We start from the raw sequence: 22,765 nt of genomic DNA on the forward strand, positions 1-22,765 counted from the left end.
TTAATGTGGAGATAACTTACACTTGTCTGTCTGTTCAGTCCAGGGCATACTGGTGAATGTGGAGATAACTTACACTTGTCTGTCTGTTCAGTCCAGGGCATACTGGTTAATGTGGAGATAACTTACACTTGTCTGTCTGTTCAGTCCAGGGCATACTGGTGAATGTGGAGATAACTTACACTTGTCTGTCTGTTCAGTCCAGGGCATACTGGTTAATGTGGAGATAAGTTACACTTGTCTGTCTGTTCAGTCCAGGGCATACTGGTTAATGTGGAGATAAGTTACACTGGGCTGTCTGGTTAATTAGAAGATAAGTTACTCTCACAGTGTGTACTTACTTTTATATATATTATTGCTGACCAGTGTCGAAAAATGTCTGACAAGTGGATGAAAGAAAAAGTAAGCTGTTCATTTTAGGTTCCTGTCACGGTGTGTGTAATATATATATGTTATTGCTGACCAGTGAATGAAAGAAAAAGTAAGCTGTTGTTTTTATGTTCCTGTCACAGTGTGTGTAATATATATATGTTATTGCTGACCAGTGGATGAACGAAAAAGTAAGCTTTTGTTTCTAGATTCCTGTCACAGTGTGTGTACTATATATATTATTGCTGACCAGTGAATGAAAGAAAAAGTAAGCTGTTGTTTTTATGTTCCTGTCACAGTGTGTGTAATATATATATTATTGCTGACCAGTGGATGAAAGAAAAAGTAAGCTTTTGTTTTTAGATTCCTGTCACAGTGTGTGTAATATATATATTATTGCTGACCAGTGGATGAAAGAAAACGTAAGCTGTTCATTTTAGATTCCTGTCACAGTGTGTAATATATATATTATTGCTGACCAGTGGATGAAAACAAGGGTGAATTGTTAGTTTAAAAAAGTGAATTATGTTTATGTTTGTGAATAATATATTTAGTACTTTTTGACCAGTGCAGTATGTGGAGGCTGCGATAATCTTTTGGACGAAATCTGATTTAAAATCAAAATCACACAACAAACGTCACCAACTTGATTAAAGGGACACACCCTAGTTTTTAAACACTAACGCATATTTTTGACTATTATAACTGTTTTTGGTGACTTACATCATACTTTACTTAGATTTTATTATTTAGATTATCAATTCCCGTATATTTGAAGTGTTTTTGGTCATCCTGGTGTTTTTAATATCACAAAATGTATTTCTCATATTTTTAAAAACACATGTGTGTCTAAGAAGTAACAGTTATGGAGTCGAGTTTAAGTCTATTTTTGGAGGGTATTTCACCATTTCAAAGTCATGGACTCATGTTTCACTCAATTGTAACTTTATCCAAATGTGTTACAGGTTTGTAGATTAACTAAACTTGGTGTTAATTTTCACGGGTTGAAACTAGGGCCTGTCCCTTTAATGTCATAGCTCACTTTACACCTTGTTTTGCTTTGGCACAAGACTGTACATCAATTCATGTCGCGCTGTTTAGTGTTCGTTGTGTGCTTATTGTTGTCAGGTGCCATATGAATCATTATTATTACATATCAAAGTGATGCTTCCTACTAGAACGCCAAGTTGGACGTAACACTTCGACGTCATACAGTGACGTCATCAATAAGTGCACTACAACATCGATTATGGGTAATAAATAGGATAATATAAGTTGTAGAAGCATCAGGAGGGGTTTATGGATGTTTATACCCTCTGTATGCTCTTGTACCCCAAGTGATGCTTCTACAACAAATTTATCTTGCCGACATGTTTAATTACAGGATTTTCTTCAAACACACCCAGGTGCATTTATAATGTTGAAACCACAACAATTCAATAGCATCGTCATGTACCCAGTCTAGTGTTATTGTAAGGAAATGTTAAGTGATGTCATTCATATTCAAAATTAGCTGTATTATTACAATGCTTCGCCACATTAAAATGCTCGCTTTTCTTCAATTTCATTTTCTGAGTGGTTGACAAATCGTTTGACAGCCATGTTTTATTTACGTTGGTAACAGACGAATTTATGCATGGCGCATTAATACAATAATAACAGTCCGATGTTACAGGTAGGGTATAAGAGATTTAACTCCGCCCACGCGGGGTATAAGGTTTTTTTTTCCACGGCTAAATAACTAATGAAATTAGAGTATTTTACATAAAGGCGAGATAATAAACTTGCTACCATTTCAAATCATGCTTATGTCGCTCATGAAATCATTTTCATTGTTACTTGCTACAGCTTCAGACAACTGAACATTCTTACATGCAGGACATAAACATGATACGAAATGGAAGCTCATGTATTAATATCCTATAAGTACGTACTGTAGTTCACAGTTTGTGTGTTACTAGTTTCAAGTTAGTAGCTCATGTATTATCCTATAAGTACGTACTGTAGTTCACAGTTTGTGTGTTACTAGTTTCAAGTTGGTAGCTCATGTATTATCCTATAAGTACGTACTGTAGTTCACAGTTTGTGTGTTACTAGTTTCAAGTTGGTAGCTCATGTATTATCCTATAAGTACGTACTGTAGTTCACAGTTTGTGTGTTACTAGTTTCAAGTTGGTAGCTCATGTATTATCCTATAAGTACGTACTGTAGTTCACAGTTTGTGTGTTACTAGTTTCAAGTTGGTAGCTCATGTATTATCCTATAAGTACGTACTGTAGTTCACAGTTTGTGTGTTACTAGTTTCAAGTTGGTAGCTCATGTATTATCCTGGAAGTACGTATTGTAGTTCACAGTTTGTGTGTTACTAGTTTCAAGTTGGTAGCTCATGTATTATCCTATAAGTACGTACTGTAGTTGACAGTTTGTGTGTTACTAGTTTCAAGTTGGTAGCTCATGTATTATCCTGGAAGTACGTACTGTAGTTGACAGTTTGTGTGTTACTAGTTTCAAGTTGGTAGCTCATGTATTATCCTATTAGTACGTACTGTAGTTGACAGTTTGTGTGTTACTAGTTTCAAGTTGGTAGCTCATGTATTATCCTATTAGTACGTACTGTAGTTGACAGTTTGTGTGTTACTAGTTTCAAGTTGGTAGCTCATGTATTATCCTATAAGTACGTACTGTAGTTGACAGTTTGTGTGTTACTAGTTTCAAGTTGGTAGCTCATGTATTATCCTATAAGTACGTACTGTAGTTCACAGTTTGTGTGTTACTAGTTTCAAGTTGGTAGCTCATGTATTATCCTATAAGTACGTACTGTAGGTCACAGTTTGTGTGTTACTAGTTTCAAGTTGGTAGCTCATGTATTATCCTATAAGTACGTACTGTAGTTCACAGTTTGTGTGTTACTAGTTTCAAGTTGGTAGCTCATGTATTATCCTATAAGTACGTACTGTAGTTCACAGTTTGTGTGTTACTAGTTTCAAGTTGGTAGATCATGTATTATCCTATAAGTACGTACTGTAGTTGACAGTTTGTGTGTTACTAGTTTCAAGTTGGTAGCTCATGTATTATCCTTAGTACGTACTGTAGTTACAGTTTGTGTGTTACTAGTTTCAAGTTGGTAGCTCATGTATTATCCTATAAGTACGTACTGTAGTTGACAGTTTGTGTGTTACTAGTTTCAAGTTGGTAGCTCATGTATTATCCTATAAGTACGTACTGTAGTTGACAGTTTGTGTGTTACTAGTTTCAAGTTGGTAGCTCATGTATTATCCTATAAGTACGTACTGTAGTTGACAGTTTGTGTGTTACTAGTTTCAAGTTGGTAGCTCATGTATTATCCTATAAGTACGTACTGTAGTTGACAGTTTGTGTGTTACTAGTTTCAAGTTGGTAGCTCATGTATTATCCTATAAGTACGTACTGTAGTTGACAGTTTGTGTGTTACTAGTTTCAAGTTGGTAGCTCATGTATTATCCTATAAGTACGTACTGTAGTTGACAGTTTGTGTGTTACTAGTTTCAAGTTGGTAGCTCATGTATTATCCTATAAGTACGTACTGTAGTTGACAGTTTGTGTGTTACTAGTTTCAAGTTGGTAGCTCATGTATTATCCTATAAGTACGTACTGTAGTTGACAGTTTGTGTGTTACTAGTTTCAAGTTGGTAGCTCATGTATTATCCTATAAGTACGTACTGTAGTTGACAGTTTGTGTGTTACTAGTTTCAAGTTGGTAGCTCATGTATTATCCTATAAGTACGTACTGTAGTTGACAGTTTGTGTGTTACTAGTTTCAAGTTGGTAGCTCATGTATTATCCTATATAAGTACGTACTGTAGTTGACAGTTTGTGTGTTACTAGTTTCAAGTTGGTAGCTCATGTATTATCCTATATAAGTACGTACTGTAGTTGACAGTTTGTGTGTTACTAGTTTCAAGTTGGTAGCTCATGTATTATCCTATATAAGTACGTACTGTAGTTGACAGTTTGTGTGTTACTAGTTTCAAGTTGGTAGCTCATGTATTATCCTATAAGTACGTACTGTAGTTGACAGTTTGTGTGTTACTAGTTTCAAGTTGGTAGCTCATGTATTATCCTATAAGTACGTACTGTAGTTGACAGTTTGTGTGTTACTAGTTTCAAGTTGGTAGCTCATGTATTATCCTATAAGTACGTACTGTAGTTGACAGTTTGTGTGTTACTAGTTTCAAGTTGTGTTACTAGTTAGTTGACAGTTTGTGTGTTACTAGTTTTGGTAGCTCATGTATTATCCTATAAGTACGTACTGTAGTTGACAGTTTGTGTGTTACTAGTTTCAAGTTGGTAGCTCATGTATTATCCTATAAGTACGTACTGTAGTTGACAGTTTGTGTGTTACTAGTTTCAAGTTGGTAGCTCATGTATTATCCTATAAGTACGTACTGTAGTTGACAGTTTGTGTGTTACTAGTTTCAAGTTGGTAGCTCATGTATTATCCTATAAGTACGTACTGTAGTTGACAGTTTGTGTGTTACTAGTTTCAAGTTGGTAGCTCATGTATTATCCTATAAGTACGTACTGTAGTTGACAGTTTGTGTGTTACTAGTTTCAAGTTGGTAGCTCATGTATTATCCTATAAGTACGTACTGTAGTTGACAGTTTGTGTGTTACTAGTTTCAAGTTGGTAGCTCATGTATTATCCTATAAGTACGTACTGTAGTTGACAGTTTGTGTGTTACTAGTTTCAAGTTGGTAGCTCATGTATTATCCTATAAGTACGTACTGTAGTTGACAGTTTGTGTGTTACTAGTTTCAAGTTGGTAGCTCATGTATTATCCTATAAGTACGTACTGTAGTTGACAGTTTGTGTGTTACTAGTTTCAAGTTGGTAGCTCATGTATTATCCTATAAGTACGTACTGTAGTTGACAGTTTGTGTGTTACTAGTTTCAAGTTGGTAGCTCATGTATTATCCTATAAGTACGTACTGTAGTTGACAGTTTGTGTGTTACTAGTTTGAAGTTGGTAGCTCATGTATTATCCTATAAGTACGTACTGTAGTTGACAGTTTGTGTGTTACTAGTTTGAAGTTGGTAGCTCATGTATTATCCTATAAGTACGTACTGTAGTTGACAGTTTGTGTGTTACTAGTTTCAAGTTGGTAGCTCATGTATTATCCTATAAGTACGTACTGTAGTTGACAGTTTGTGTGTTACTAGTTTGAAGTTGGTAGCTCATGTATTATCCTATAAGTACGTACTGTAGTTGACAGTTTGTGTGTTACTAGTTTGAAGTTGGTAGCTCATGTATTATCCTATAAGTACGTACTGTAGTTGACAGTTTGTGTGTTACTAGTTTCAAGTTGGTAGCTCATGTATTATCCTATAAGTACGTACTGTAGTTGACAGTTTGTGTGTTACTAGTTTCAAGTTGGTAGCTCATGTATTATCCTATAAGTACGTACTGTAGTTGACAGTTTGTGTGTTACTAGTTTCAAGTTGGTAGCTCATGTATTATCCTATAAGTACGTACTGTAGTTGACAGTTTGTGTGTTACTAGTTTCAAGTTGGTAGCTCATGTATTATCCTATAAGTACGTACTGTAGTTGACAGTTTGTGTGTTACTAGTTTCAAGTTGGTAGCTCATGTATTATCCTATAAGTACGTACTGTAGTTGACAGTTTGTGTGTTACTAGTTTCAAGTTGGTAGCTCATGTATTATCCTATAAGTACGTACTGTAGTTGACAGTTTGTGTGTTACTAGTTTCAAGTTGGTAGCTCATGTATTATCCTATAAGTACGTACTGTAGTTGACAGTTTGTGTGTTACTAGTTTCAAGTTGGTAGCTCATGTATTATCCTATAAGTACGTACTGTAGTTGACAGTTTGTGTGTTACTAGTTTCAAGTTGGTAGCTCATGTATTATCCTATAAGTACGTACTGTAGTTGACAGTTTGTGTGTTACTAGTTTCAAGTTGGTAGCTCATGTATTATCCTATAAGTACGTACTGTAGTTGACAGTTTGTGTGTTACTAGTTTCAAGTTGGTAGCTCATGTATTATCCTATAAGTACGTACTGTAGTTGACAGTTTGTGTGTTACTAGTTTCAAGTTGGTAGCTCATGTATTATCCTATAAGTACGTACTGTAGTTGACAGTTTGTGTGTTACTAGTTTCAAGTTGGTAGCTCATGTATTATCCTATAAGTACGTACTGTAGTTGACAGTTTGTGTGTTACTAGTTTCAAGTTGGTAGCTCATGTATTATCCTATAAGTACGTACTGTAGTTGACAGTTTGTGTGTTACTAGTTTCAAGTTGGTAGCTCATGTATTATCCTATAAGTACGTACTGTAGTTGACAGTTTGTGTGTTACTAGTTTCAAGTTGGTAGCTCATGTATTATCCTATGTACGTACTGTAGTTGACAGTTTGTGTGTTACTAGTTTCAAGTTGGTAGCTCATGTATTATCCTATAAGTACGTACTGTAGTTGACAGTTTGTGTGTTACTAGTTTCAAGTTGGTAGCTCATGTATTATCCTATAAGTACGTACTGTAGTTCACAGTTTGTGTGTTACTAGTTTCAAGTTAGTAGCGGGTGGTGTGAAAGCCTGTAACATTTCTCTTATTAATTTACAGAACATGACTGTGGAGAAGATCGCAAACTTGAGGGAAAAGGGAAACAAGGCATTCAAGGACCACAAGTTCACATTGGCTGTAAACCTGTACACGGAGGCTGTCAAAAACGAGTGGGTCTTTCTACATGCCCTTTGTCTGAGGCGCAGGGTGTCATAGGATCAAATCACTCTTGTAGACTCTTCGCTTTGTTTTTCCAGCGATTGCTTGATGACTAGGATAGGTGTACATCCTCTCAGTTTTTCGGCACAAACAGCTATCAGAATAATCACACTATGTTTATTTTGATGCCTTCTTTTTTTAACGTCAATTGTCATATTCAACCTTGTCTACAAGTATCACAGATCCATTTTGCCACAGCTGTTTGTGGCAGCACTGCTTTCGGGCACCACTTACACTACTACATGTAAACCAGTGTAGTAAAAAATGCCTTGTGATACTGAGCTGAAATTTTCTGTATAGCTTTATCATGTATTGCTACAGAGCAAGATTGACTTCACTGGCGATTTACCCATTTTTGACAGAGTTATGGCCCTTGATACAAAACCAATTTGGACCTGGTAGGGGACATATATTGCTTTTCAGTACTCTCAGAATGCTGGGTCATAATAGTATTGCTTCACTTTCAGGGTGAGGGTGGTAGTATTTATACATGTATCTGTGGTGGTTATGTCGATTGATATGCTGCAGATAGGAGTTTTAGCCACATGTTACTATTGTCATCTATGGGATTTGATTTGGTAGTATACACACTTCAGACCCATTGACAAGAAATGTTTATTGTAATTTATGTCAGTTGATTCGCTGCAGGTAAGAGTTTTAGCCACACATGTTACTATTATCATCTATGGGATTTGATTTGGTAGTATGCACCCTTCAGACCCATTGACAAGAAATGTTTATTGTAATTTGTTTACAGCAGATTGTTTTCTCTCTTTCAGTCCGTTAAACTACATTTGTTACGGAAACCGAGCACAAGCCTACCTGAAGCTGTCCAAGTACAGGTGTGTGTGTGTGTCACTTAATTATAGGTACTGGCCTTGGTGGCGTCGTGGTTAGGCCATTGGTCTACAGGCTGGTAGGTACTGGGTTCGGATCCCAGTCGAGGCATGGGATTTTTAATCCAGATACCGACTCCAAACCCTGAGTGAGTGCTCCGCAAGGCTCAGTGGGTAGGTGTAAACCACTTGCACTGACCAGTGATCCAAAACTGGTTCAACAATGGCCATGGTTTGTGCATGGTTTGTGCAATAAAAGATCCCTTGCTGCTAATCGGAAAGCGTAGCCCATGTATTGGCGACAGCAGGTTTCCTCTCAAAATCTGTGTGGTCCTTAACCATGTCTGACGCCATATGTAAATGAAATGTTGAGTGCGTCGTTAAATAAAACATTTCTTTCTTTCTATGGCAATTTTATAAAAACTTGTCAGGCAATTTTGAGCATGCCTATGGTAATTTTTAAAGAAATGACATTTGCAGCAAATAAACATGCCTAAAAGGTTATTTTTAGTATGTAGACATACATGTATTTCAAAGAGCTGTCGGTGCTGGTGTAAAGTTCGTGCCCTGATACTGACAGATTAAACTCCTTTCTTACATGTTAATTGCAAAACTGCTGTGAAAAAAATACCATGAAAACCATTTTCCACTGCACATTGTTTTGCAGTTGCCATTTTGTTAATTGTCAGGGTTGTGTTCTACATTATAAAGTTTTGACTGTGATGTAGATGAAGCATGATGTCAAAAAATATATTTTAAATGACGTTGAAGGGAATTTCAAAATGGCACTTGTTTGTTCCAGGGGTGGGAATTCTCCTCGGATCCGTGGTTTTCCTCTCATGGAACATTGCGTTTCCTCGCATTTTAATCGTCCTTGCTTACGGACCCCTCTGGATTTCCTCATTTTTTACAGTTCACCACCCTGGACCCCTCTAGATTTCCTCTTTTTTACAGTTCACCACCCTGGACCCCTCTAGATTTCCTCATTTTTACAGATCTATATTAAATCAAAAGCAAAGCATGTTTTAGTTGTTATCTGCTTGTATTTTAATGATGAACTGATAATTTTAGTGTATTTTTATTCCCCTTAAATACTGTCATACTTACACACAAAGATTACCCATCATTATTACATGTTCATTGGCTGGACGTACATGAAGCCCAGTGGTAAAGTGTTCACAAATTGATGATTACATCTTTAAGAATACTTTCCATGGTTTATGTGTAATGTGTGTGTGCGTGCTGTAATGTCTGTGCTTTATTTGTTACAGGGAAGCCCTGTGTGACAGCAGGCGATCTATCACCATCAACAAGAAGTGGGCCAAGGTAAGCTTCCAATGAGTGCATTTGATTTTTATCCAACACAGTTCTTTGAGGAAAAGCTCACAATAACCACTTATTTTTCAACATTCAGATGTTTAGTGCACAGTCAGTTCTGTTATTGTTACTACTAGCAAACTGGTGTGTTCTTTGAATGTTGGAAGTGATTTCACCGAAGTTGACAAATACATTTACTAGGTGGCGGTAAGTGTTAAAACTAGATGCAGGGCATAAAATTTGGCACAAACGATTTTGTCGTTCGTCTGTCGGTTATGCAAAACCAATATCTACATAAACGACGGATAGTTCATGCAAAAGCTGTAATCGTTTGTCAGAAAATCCAAACAAACGTGTGTTGGCTAATATCATCAATGTTTTGGAAAACTCTGTGCAGTGGAAAATCCTTGACCTAGATGTACATCATATGTGCAAGATGGTAATGTTCTAACCAGCTTGGCAGCTTTCAAGTTAGTCCTAGCAAACAAAACATATATTTTTGTATTAATAGAACATTTTGATGGAGAAAAGCTACAAAAATCGCTCATCTTAGATTCTCGTTTGATTATCGTTGCCCATTAACCTTTTCATTTGTATCTAACTACTAAAGAAAATTGTTAGTGTAAACACTAAAACCACACGAACGACATATTGGTTGTCTGAAAAATTCAAATTTTATGCCATGAGATTGTGGTAAGTGTTAAAACTAGGCTGTGATAAGTGGTTGATGAACATTGCTGCCTATTAAAGACAATGCTAGCATGTTGGGTAACCTCATGTATGGTGTGGAAATATGACCAGTGATTACTGAGCACAAGTTTAGCTATGATAGCTCACCACAATTAAAAAAAAAAATCTGATTTCTTCTTTACATTGTGGTTGGTCAGTGGCTGGGCAGACAGCAGGGCTTATATTTTTGAACTTTATCTTAGGGCTACGAATTCGGAAATCCATCGTAGGCTATGACGTCACTGTGGCATGTGCTGTGGTGACATGGCCTAGTATGGTTTTTTCGATTACGTAGTCTTTAACTATCTTCGAAAATATGGGTCTTGGGCTCCTCCTGAGCCTCGAGTTTTAAATATATTTTTGCTTGCCTTGAAAAAATCTCAGAAATAACATGAATGTAATCTATTTCATAGTAAGCTATTATTGGCATTTTAGGGGTATTACCGGTATGCGGAGGCACTGTATGAGCTGGGAATGCTGGACAAGGCACTGTACATCAATGTGCTTGGATGCAGGATGAGTCCGTTATCAAAAGACGGGCAGAACCTAAAACAGTTGACTGAGCAAGGAGACAAATTTAAAGAAGGTAAATAGGAAGAAGAAAAATCAGCCATTCTTTTAAATATACCTTTATTTTTCTGGGATCGGATGTAGCTCAGTTGTAAAGCACTTACCTGAGATATAGTCAGTGTTCAAGATTAAAAAATTTGGGCAGTATCCCAGTTGGATACTAACATTTCAAAATCTGGTATCCCACCTGAGAATTTATTATTATATGGTATCCTGGTGGGATACTGGGTTCTTGAAGTCTGGTATCCATAATTAAATTCTGGTATCCCCAGGATATTGGGATACCGTTAATCTCAAACACTGATAGTGTGTTCTTTGTGTTACCAATTGTTTTTTAACTTGTGCACCATGATAGGTACATCAAAGACTCTTGTGATACTAAAGTTCCTTTTGGAGACCGTTTTTATTGAGAGTGTTCTTAATCATGTATCACAAGTGAAAATGACATATGTACAGTTGAAGACATCCAAGATGTAATATGGAGAAAACTTGGGAATGTTTTCTCTTTTATAGATACATCATCTGTCCTCAGAACTAGTCTACTAACCGTAGGGAATATAAGGACAGGTGATGTTGAAAAATAATATCCAGTCTCTTGTCAGTGTTTCTGCCAGAAATCTTTTTTCGATGTGATGCTATGGAATTGAATGCAACCACAGTCAATAGGTGGTATGGGGGGGGGCTTCCCCCAGAGAGAAAATGGGTTAAGTTTAGGGTTAGGGTTAAGAAAATCATACAGTAATGATAAGAGTAATTAATTTTGTCAAAATGTTGACTCCAAAAAAAATAATTAATAATTTGGGTATGGTGCCATACCAGTTTTACTCTCTGGCAGAAACCCTGCTTGTGAAAATGAGTATGGCTAGAGAATATGATATCACTTATCAAAATGATCACCATCCCGCAGACAGGATAGCACATACCATGGCCTTTAATATACCATTCGTTGTGCACTGGCTGGAACGAGAAATAGCCCAGTGGGACTACCGATGTGGATCGATCCTAAACCGGCGTGTATCAAGTGAACACTTTACTACTGGCTGGTCTTGGTAGGAGTATCCTGTGTGGTGGCAATGGTTTCCCTATGTTTTATTCTAAACCAAATGTTTGCATTATAGCTGTGTGTTAAACAGGAAATAGTCTGCATTACAATGACCTGCAAGATTCCTTTTCTTTTTCTACTTCGGGTGGACATTAGGAATGGAGGGTGTGTATAGCACACTAATGTACACAACTATTTAAGTGTTGAAATAAATATTAAAAACCAACATTTATAATGGGTAAAGTGACAGTTGGCATACTTTTATTTGTTTTAAATGTAGAACATTATTGTGCATAACACAACATTGAAAGTGTATGTTAAAATGTTTTTCTTAAATGATTTGTTTGATTGCAGAAAAGGACAAATTGTTAAAATTGAAGAAAAAGAGTAGTTCCAAAAGAAAGTAAGTATGTAGTACCGTACTGGTACTGTAGTATTCTGTTTACAAGCCAAACGTATAGTCAGTCTCAATTATTGCCTTTTACATGCCTTAAAAAAGTGATGTTAAAAAGTCAGTATCTTTGGTCAGTTGTGTATCTGCTGGTATTGTTCAGTTTTTTTCCCCTGTCTACAGTAGTTTATTGGTTTATGTATGTAAGCTGTGTACATACCTCATTACAGCTGCTGACCATACTTTCCAAAGTATTGTTATTATATTTAGCAAAAATTAATTTTGAGCTAGTACATGCACCAGAAACATGTTGAATTGGCTGAAATTGATACTTACCGGCCTCAGTGGCGTCGTGGTTAGGCCATCGGTCTACATGCTGGTAGGTACTGGGTTCAGATCCCAGTCGAGGCATGGATTTTTAATCCAGATACCGACTCCAAATCCTGAGTGAGTGCTCCGCAAGGATCAATGGGTAGGTGTAAACCACTTGCACTGACCAGTGATCCATAACTGGTTCAACAAAGGCCATGGTTTGTGCTATCCTGCCTGTGGGAAGCGCAAATAAAAGATCCCTTGCTGCTAATCGGAAAGAGTAGCCCATGTAGTGGCGACAGTGGGTTTACTCTCAAAATCTGTGTGGTCCTTAACCATATGTCTGACGCCATATAACCATAAATAAAATGTGTTGAGTGCGTCGTTAAATAAAACTTTTTTTTGCTTTCCATCCTGAGTTTGTAGCTATATTATCAAGCTGTCGGCTAGTCTAATCTGTTATAAATAAAACTTACATCTTTCTTAGGTTAAATAATCTTGCTTCGAATTTAAATAGCTGTATATGCAATACAGTTAAAATTTTTACCATTCTCAGGTCGGTAGCAACCGAGAACATTTATAAACCCTGTTTAAAATATGGCTTTTGCGCGCGCGCCCCCCCCCCCCCCCCCCCCCCCCCAACAGAACATGTTGGTAAATCCCTGGTATGTTACCTGTAAAAACTGTATTAGACAAAATATTTTACTCTGCATAACAAGTGGGCTTGGTGGCTGTACACAGTTTGCTGAGATATCGTTAACCATTTGTTTGCTCTGTGAACCAGGTGCTTCAACTATTGCCATACCTCATTATCGTTAACCATATGTTTGCTCTGTGAACTGAGTACTTCAACTATTGCCGTACCTCACATTCAGTACTTACATATTGCACAAACTTTTCTCTTCTTTTTTTTTCTCAATTGTCGCAGAGATCTCCCGGATCTTGTGAGCGAGTCAAGCGATGGCCCGGACAGTGGAAATGTGAGTAAATTTATAGTAATAAATTAGCATAATAATTTAAAATTAAAATATTTTTGATAATTTCCAATATGTTGCCAAGTGCATTATTACTTTTCAGTTATTTTCTATGCAACCCAATATGTGAGTGTTAATTTTATATTTATTGAAATGTACATCTATGATGAAGATTGGAACAAAAGCAACTCTGTTCATGACGTTTCATTTTGCAGAATTAATGTTTACTATGAACGTAGTTTTAACGTCTTAATTTTGTTTCAGGAGGCACCTGGTGTGGTGACCGACTCTGATGAAAATAACCCATGTGTCAAGGTATGAAACATGCATGACATGAATTGATCTTTCTCAATAGGAGGGGCAGTACGTAGCCCAGTGGTAAAGCATTCGCTGTGGTATGTGCTATCATATTCGTGGGATGGTGCATATAAAAGATCCCTAATTGCTAATGGAAAAAGGTAGCAGGTTTCCTCTCTAAGACTATATGTCAAAATGACCAAATATTTGACATCCAATAGCCCATGATTAATAAATCAATATGCTCTAGTGGTGTCGTTAAAAAAAAAAAACTTTTTTCTCTCTCAATAGATGTCATCTAGCTAACCTAAGGTGCTTTGGTCATAGGATAGGAATTTCTCCCATCCCTAACCATGCAAGACGGGTGTATTCCATGATGTCAGCCCATCCCTAACCATGCAAGACGGGCGTATTCCATGATGTCAGCCCATCCCTAACCATGCAAGACGGGCGTATTCCATGATGTCAGCCCATCCCTAACCATGCAAGACGGGCGTATTCCATGATGTCAGCCCATCCCTGACCATGCAAGACGGGCGTATTCCATGATGTCAGCCCATCCCTGACCATGCAAGACGGGCGTATTCCATGATGTCAGCCCATCCCTGACCATGCAAGACGGGCGTATTCCATGATGTCAGCCCATCCCTGACCATGCAAGACGGGCGTATTCCATGATGTCAGCCCATCCCTGACCATGCAAGACGGGCGTATTTCATGATGTCAGCCCATCCCTAACCATGCAAGACGGGCGTATTCCATGATGTCAGCCCATCCCTAACCATGCAAGACGGGCGTATTCCATGATGTCAGCCCATCCCTGACCATGCAAGACGGGCGTATTCCATGATGTCAGCCCATCCCTGACCATGCAAGACGGGCGTATTCCATGATGTCAGCCCATCCCTGACCATGCAAGACGGGCGTATTCCATGATGTCAGCCCATCCCTGACCATGCAAGACGGGCGTATTCCATGATGTCAGCCCATCCCTAACCATGCAAGACGGGCGTATTCCATGATGTCAGCCCATCCCTGACCATGCAAGACGGGCGTATTCCATGATGTCAGCCCATCCCTAACCATGCAAGACGGGCGTATTCCATGATGTCCGCCCATCCCTAACCATGCAAGACGGGCGTATTCCATGATGTCCGCCCATCCCTAACCATGCAAGACGGGCGTATTCCATGATGTCCGCCCATCCCTGACCATGCAAGACGGGCGTATTCCATGATGTCAGCCCATCCCTAACCATGCAAGACGGGCGTATTCCATGATGTCAGCCCATCCCTAACCATGCAAGACGGGCGTATTCCATGATGTCAGCCCATCCCTGACCATGCAAGACGGGCGTATTCCATGATGTCAGCCCATCCCTGACCATGCAAGACGGGCGTATTCCATGATGTCAGCCCATCCCTGACCATGCAAGACGGGCGTATTCCATGATGTCAGCCCATCCCTGACCATGCAAGACGGGCGTATTCCATGATGTCCGCCCATCCCTGACCATGCAAGACGGGCGTATTCCATGATGTCCGCCCATCCCTGACCATGCAAGACGGGCGTATTCCATGATGTCCGCCCATCCCTGACCATGCAAGACGGGCGTATTCCATGATGTCCGCCCAATCCTGACCATGCAAGACGGGCGTATTCCATGATGTCGGCCCATCCCTGACCATGCAAGACGGGCGTATTCCATGATGTCGGCCCATCCCTGACCATGCAAGACGGGCGTATTCCATGATGTCGGCCCATCCCTGACCATGCAAGACGGGCGTATTCCATGATGTCGGCCCATCCCTGACCATGCAAGACGGGCGTATTCCATGATGTCGGCCCATCCCTGACCATGCAAGACGGGCGTATTCCATGATGTCAGCCCATCCCTAACCATGCAAGACGGGCGTATTCCATGATGTCAGCCCATCCCTAACCATGCAAGACGGGCGTATTCCATGATGTCAGCCCATCCCTAACCATGCAAGACGGGCGTATTCCATGATGTCAGCCCATCCCTAACCATGCAAGACGGGCGTATTCCATGATGTCAGCCCATCCCTAACCATGCAAGACGGGCGTATTCCATGATGTCAGCCCATCCCTAACCATGCAAGACGGGCGTATTCCATGATGTCAGCCCATCCCTAACCATGCAAGACGGGCGTATTCCATGATGTCAGCCCATCCCTAACCATGCAAGACGGGCGTATTCCATGATGTCAGCCCATCCCTAACCATGCAAGACGGGCGTATTCCATGATGTCAGCCCATCCCTAACCATGCAAGACGGGCGTATTCCATGATGTCAGCCCATCCCTAACCATGCAAGACGGGCGTATTCCATGATGTCAGCCCATCCCTAACCATGCAAGACGGGCGTATTCCATGATGTCAGCCCATCCCTAACCATGCAAGACGGGCGTATTCCATGATGTCAGCCCATCCCTAACCATGCAAGACGGGCGTATTCCATGATGTCAGCCCATCCCTAACCATGCAAGACGGGCGTATTCCATGATGTCAGCCCATCCCTAACCATGCAAGACGGGCGTATTCCATGATGTCAGCCCATCCCTAACCATGCAAGACGGGCGTATTCCATGATGTCAGCCCATCCCTAACCATGCAAGACGGGCGTATTCCATGATGTCAGCCCATCCCTAACCATGCAAGACGGGCGTATTCCATGATGTCAGCCCATCCCTAACCATGCAAGACGGGCGTATTCCATGATGTCAGCCCATCCCTAACCATGCAAGACGGGCGTATTCCATGATGTCAGCCCATCCCTAACCATGCAAGACGGGCGTATTCCATGATGTCAGCCCAGCCATGCAAGACGGGCGTATTCCATGATGTCAGCCCATGCGCAATGCAAGAATTCCATTGGGCTTGCATGACGGGTGATTTCATGTTGTTTCAGCTGATATTAATATTGGGTGACATCACGTGCAAGACGGGCGTATTCCAAATGTAAGCCCATCCCTGACCATGCAAGACGGGCGTATTCCATGAAATGCTTTTTATATTTCATATGTCCGCCCATCCCTGAAGAAAAATCCATGATGTCTGCCCATCATAATGAAATTATACTATTATTTTTGATGTTAGTTTCCATTGCTAAAATTGGCCATATAAACCATTTTTGTGGTACGATGTTTAGTGGTTATGATTATTTGTATTCTCTAAGATAAAAGGTGACATATTATACTCGGCCCATCCCTGACCATGCAAGACGGGCGTTTAATGATGTCAGCCCATTGGACCATGCATTAGTGTGGGCCATGATTTTAGGGGAAAAAATGCTTGACGGGTTTTTCATCTACTGACCATGCAAGACGGGCGTATTCCATGATGGAGAAAAATAAGATTCACCGCGCAAGTATCCATGTGTTTGACTGGACGGGCGTATTTCATGATGTCACCCTATGCAAGTGGCATAATATGATGTTAGGGACTGACAGGCAAGCCATCGTGTAAACAACAAATTACATGAGCCCATTGAAGACGGGTATTCCATGAATAGCCCTGTCCGGCCCATGCAATAAGTATGAAGGATTCTTTTAAATTGGTGTATTCCATGGTCCTCTCCCCACCCTAGAGGGTATTCCATGTTTCAAACCAATACTTTGACTCGTATGTCAAAAGCTAACCATGCAAGACTGGGGTTGTCCTTTTCAGGGTGTGTGTCCCCCATGCAGGCAAAGATACATACAAAACTTCACGGGCCTGCTGATATTAATAAAAATGTTATAGCCACTAAGGCTATATAGAAACATATAGCGAAATTAATTGTGGTCTGAGGCCATCATATTTGTGGGATGGTGCATATAAAAGATCCCTAATTGCTAATGGAAAAAGGTAGCAGGTTTCCTCTCTAAGACTGTGTCAAAATGACCAAATATTTGACATCCAATAGCCCATGATTAATAAATCAATATGCTCTAGTGGTGTCGTTAAACAAAACAAACTTTTTTCTCTCTCAATAGATGTCATCTAGCTAACCTAAGGTGCTTTGGTCATAGGATAGGAATTTCTCCCATCCCTAACCATGCAAGACGGGCGTATTCCATGATGTCAGCCCATGCGGAATAAATTGGGCTTGCATGACCACGTGACTTCTGTTGTTTCAGCTGATATTAATATTGGGTGACATCACGTAAACGGCAAAATAACACAAGAAATGCTTTTTATATTTCATAAAAACAAGAAAACCTGCTGTCATAATGAAATTATACTATCATTTTCGATTTATACTTTTAGTATAAACCATTTTTGGGTACGATCGTTTTAGTGGTTATGATTATTTTATTGTAAGATAAAAAAAAATATATATAGGTTTTTCACGTTTTCCCAAAATGCTTGTTTTTCATCTACTGGATGGGAGAAAAATAATCCTCCATTATGTATCCATGTGGGACAGGGCTATTCCACCCTCGGGTACATAATATGATGTCAGCGACTCGGCAAGCCTCGTCCCTGACAACAAATTACATGTATGTACCCTCGGGTGGAATAGCCCTGTCCCACATGGATACATATGAAGGATTCTTTTATTCTTGGTGGGTCCATGGTCCTCTCCCCACCCTAATTTCACTCAGTACCTTTGACTCGTATGTCAAAAGCTGTTGTAAATGCTGTCCTGTCTGTTGCTAAGTTCTAAAAAAGGTCCGTTGCTACTGATGGAAAAAGAGAAGCTTTGATTACTGGTTTGTTCCCTTATGGATTCTGGCTTTCACACAAGTTTGAAGACTAAAAATCTCTTACAATTTGCAGGTTAATAAACTAAAGAAGAAACGTGAGGCGAAGAAACGTTTACTTCCAGACTACAAGACAGTCCTGTCTAGTGGGTCCCGCGCTGTCATCAACAAGTTGTACAGCATCGCAGCAACACACTTCCAGAAAGCCCTCGACATGTACAACCACACAGAATTCATTGTAAGCTGCACTTAAATCATCAAACAAACGTTTCTTTTACTGTTTCATGGGGGATATGTTTTGCTTTTGGATAAGGTTTCCGCGAGATATGACGAATATACATGTAGATGCTGCCTAGAAGAAAAAATTTAATAAATTTTATGTACTTTCCTCCAATTGTACATAATATTAAAAAAAAAAAAAAGTACCAAATTTAAGAAGCCTGTTCATGTCTTACATGCATGTAACTACATACATTTACAGTGCCTAAACACCGGCTTTCATTAGTGATACATTTACAATGCCTAAACACCTGCTTTCATTAGTGATACATTTACAATGCCTGAACACCTGCTTATGTCTTACATGCATGTAACTACATACATTTACAATGCCTAAACACCGGCTTTCATTAGTGATACATTTACAATGCCTCAACACCGGCTTTCATTAGTGACACATTCACAATGCCTCAACACCGGCTTTCATTAGTGACACATTTACAATGCCTAAACACCGGCTTTCATTAGTGATACATTTACAATGCCTAAACACCTGCTTTCATTAGTGATACATTTACAATGCCTAAACACCTGCTTTCATTAGTGACACATTCACAATGCCTCAACACCTGCTTTCATTAGTGACACATTTACAATGCCTAAACACCGGCTTTCATTAGTGATACATTTACAATGCCTAAACACCTGCTTTCATTAGTGATACATTTACAATGCCTCAACACCTGCTTTCATTAGTGACACATTTACAATGCCTAAACACCTGCTTTCATTAGTGATACATTTACAATGCCTAAACACCTGCTTTCATTAGTGACACATTCACAATGCCTCAACACCTGCTTTCATTAGTGACACATTTACAATGCCTAAACACCGGCTTTCATTAGTGATACATTTACAATGCCTAAACACCTGCTTTCATTAGTGATACATTTACAATGCCTGAACACCTGCTTATGTCTTACATGCATGTAACTACATACATTTACAATGCCTAAACACCGGCTTTCATTAGTGATACATTTACAATGCCTCAACACCGGCTTTCATTAGTGACACATTCACAATGCCTCAACACCGGCTTTCATTAGTGACACATTTACAATGCCTAAACACCGGCTTTCATTAGTGATACATTTACAATGCCTAAACACCTGCTTTCATTAGTGATACATTTACAATGCCTTAACACCTGCTTTCATTAGTGATACATTTACAATGCCTTAACACCTGCTTATGTCTTACATGCATGTAACTACATACATTTACAGTGCCTAAACACCGGCTTTCATTAGTGATACATTTACAATGCCTCAACACCGGCTTTCATTAGTGATACATTTACAATGCCTAAACACCGGCTTATGTCTTACATGCATGTAACTACATACATTTACAATGCCTAAACACTGGCTTTTAAGAAAAACAGGCTTCGTAAATTCGGCCCAAAGAGTTTAAATATGTTTTTAATAGTATTCATTTGTGATACATTTAGGTTCTGCTTATTTGCATAACCTCTGTGCAACCATTAGAGTATTTCAAATTGATCAAATGGACGACACGGTAATTTGTTAGTTTGGAGAGATGCCAAGCATCCTAGATTGTTGAAATACGAAACTCTAGTATGCTTAATTGAATACTGGTATGTGTAAATCAGCAACTCCAAATACATTGTCATTGCTTTGACCTTCACTAACCAGGGTTTCTGCCAGCGGGTAAAATGGGTATGGCGCCATACCCAAATTTGTTTGCGGATTTTAATTTTTTAAGTTAACTTTTTGACCAAATTAATTGCTCTTATCATTACTGTATGGTTTGTTTAACACTAACCCTAAACTTAACCCACTTTCTTTCTTGGGGAGGCCCCCCCCCCCATACCTCCTGTTGACTGTGGTTGCATTCCATTCCATAGCACCATACCCGAAAACATCTTTCTGGCAGAAACACTGCTAACAATGTAACATGATCAAGATTATTTACCACCAACTCCAAGTCCAAACTAAGCTTAAATCAATCATAGTCAAGCTATAGTTTACAATGGAGCACATAATTAGGGTGCATAAATGTGATGCTATTCGATATTTTGATTGCAGTTTCTTTCCCAGCAATTTTGCACAAAACGGCCACCTTTTTGTGAAAGACTGTTTGCTCTAGGTTTATCTTGATGAACTAAAGTTCCCACCCATAGCACTAACTCTATCCTGACCGTAGCTGAACACAATTTTAGGATATTAAACGAGCTTCCGTTTTGTATCATGTTTATGTCCCAGTTATGTCGCTAAAGCTCATGACAAATGAAAATTATTTCACACGGGACATAAACGAAATGGTACCGAGTTTAATATCCTATTTATTACCATAATCAGTCTTAATTTATTTCACTAATTTCATTTACTTGACGTTCCTCATGTATGGTTGTAGTGCGCCAATCACTTTGATATGTACCAAGATATTTTTAACCATATGTGAAATAATTGTGTTTTATTTAACAGAGAAAACAAGTGGATCCCACTGATGTGGTGGTTGTGAAATATTCATATGTGAAATAATTGTGTTTTATTTAACAGAGAAAACAAGTGGATCCCACTGATGTGGTGGTTGTGAAATATTCATATGTGTAATAATTGTGTTTTATTTAACAGAGAAAACAAGTGGATCCCACTGATGTGGTGGTTGTAAAATATTCATATGTATAATAATTGTGTTTTATTTAACAGAGAAAACAAGTGGATCCCACTGATGTGGTTGTAGTGAAATATTCATATGTGAAATAATTGTGTTTTATTTAACAGAGAAAACAAGTGGATCCCACTGATGTGGTGGTTGTGAAATACTCATATGTGAAATAATTGTGTTTTGTTTAACAGAGAAAACAAGTGGATCCCACTGATGTGGTTGTAGTGAAATATTCATATGTGAAATAATTGTGTTTTATTTAACAGAGAAAACAAGTGGATCCCACTGATGTGGTGGTTGTGAAATATTCATATGTGAAATAATTGTGTTTTATTTAACAGAGAAAACAAGTGGATCCCACTGATGTGGTGGTTGTGAAATATTCATATGGAATCGCTTCAGTGCTCACCGTACAGTTCAAGGTGCGTACTTTCTCAACAGAATTTTAGTTAAAGTATTTGGCGAATGCAGGGCTAGCTCTGGGTAAGCAGAAAACAGCAAATTAACTATTAAACTTCAAAACTAGCAGAAAACAGCAAATTAACTATTAAACTTCAAAACTAGCAGAAAACAGCAAATTAACTATTAAACTTCAAAACTAGCAGAAAACAGCAAATTAACTATTAAACTTCAAAACTAGCAGAAAACAAGTTACGTTTAATAAAATCTCAGTTATTGCATTCAAAACTAGCAGAAAACAGCAAATTAACTATTAAACTTCAAAACTAGCAGAAAACAAGTTACGTTTCTAATAAAATCTCAGTTATTGCATTAAATGTATTTTGCCAAATTAAAATATAATTGGCAAAATGTTTTTAAGATTGGCAAGTGGCAGATTTGTGCAGTGCCAGAGCTAGCCTTTCAAATGGTAGTTTCACTCTTTTTCTGTACGTTCTTCGTAAAAATTAAAATATAGCAAATCCAAGTAAGAAATGAATATTAAATGTGCCATTTAACTTTTTTTTTTTCTCCATCTCTATATCATGTCCTTGTCTGTCAATCATACCATTAAAAATGCTTGTCTCTTTATCCCAGCAAACTGACGTAAATGGAATAGTTGTTATAACATGGGATGTCAGCAGTCTTTAGCTTAGGTAACTATTTAACAAGCTGAAATCAACAACAACAACAACAACAAGGTGGAATAAAATATGCTCTAATTACAAAATAGGTGGGTTGAGGAATTGATGGGTGGGAGGGAAGGGAGAAAAGAAAAAAAAAACACCCTCCACAAACATCCATCAGCTCCCCATATTTCTGTATGTTTGTTGATTTAATGTCATAGGCCTTGGAAGCAGGGGTGGGTGGTTGCAGGCTGCACTGGCCTCCATCTCTGAAAATAATTCACCACCTCCCCCGAAAATCAAAGTAATAATTATATAGTAACTGTTCCTACCGCCATCCCCCACCTCCATTGCTGTCTTTGGATGCCAATGAAGAATTCTGTTTTTATTCCAGTTTGTACATAATTAGCTGAAAAGGTTAATCTTCATGTTGATATATAAATACTCTAAAATTTAGGCCAAACATT

General features: G+C 38.8%; 1 protein-coding gene across 1 annotated transcript in view; it reads left to right on the top strand.

Annotated features, from left to right (window-relative positions):
- The first annotated feature begins 369 nt into the window (after window positions 1-369).
- The window catches only part of LOC121385873, a 100,433-nt gene continuing 78,037 nt past the window's right edge, over window positions 370-22,765 (top strand). Inside the window, exons 1-10 of the mRNA XM_041516664.1 lie at window positions 370-399; window positions 6,983-7,092; window positions 7,921-7,983; window positions 9,249-9,303; window positions 10,459-10,609; window positions 11,990-12,038; window positions 13,267-13,318; window positions 13,577-13,627; window positions 18,395-18,556; window positions 21,576-21,656. Of these exons, the coding sequence (XP_041372598.1) occupies window positions 373-399; window positions 6,983-7,092; window positions 7,921-7,983; window positions 9,249-9,303; window positions 10,459-10,609; window positions 11,990-12,038; window positions 13,267-13,318; window positions 13,577-13,627; window positions 18,395-18,556; window positions 21,576-21,656 (801 nt within the window). The 5' untranslated portion in view covers window positions 370-372. The remainder of the gene's footprint in view (window positions 400-6,982; window positions 7,093-7,920; window positions 7,984-9,248; window positions 9,304-10,458; window positions 10,610-11,989; window positions 12,039-13,266; window positions 13,319-13,576; window positions 13,628-18,394; window positions 18,557-21,575; window positions 21,657-22,765) is intronic.

This window comes from Gigantopelta aegis, chromosome 12, assembly GCF_016097555.1.
Source record: "Gigantopelta aegis isolate Gae_Host chromosome 12, Gae_host_genome, whole genome shotgun sequence".
Classification (NCBI taxonomy): Eukaryota; Metazoa; Mollusca; class Gastropoda; order Neomphalida; family Peltospiridae; genus Gigantopelta; species Gigantopelta aegis.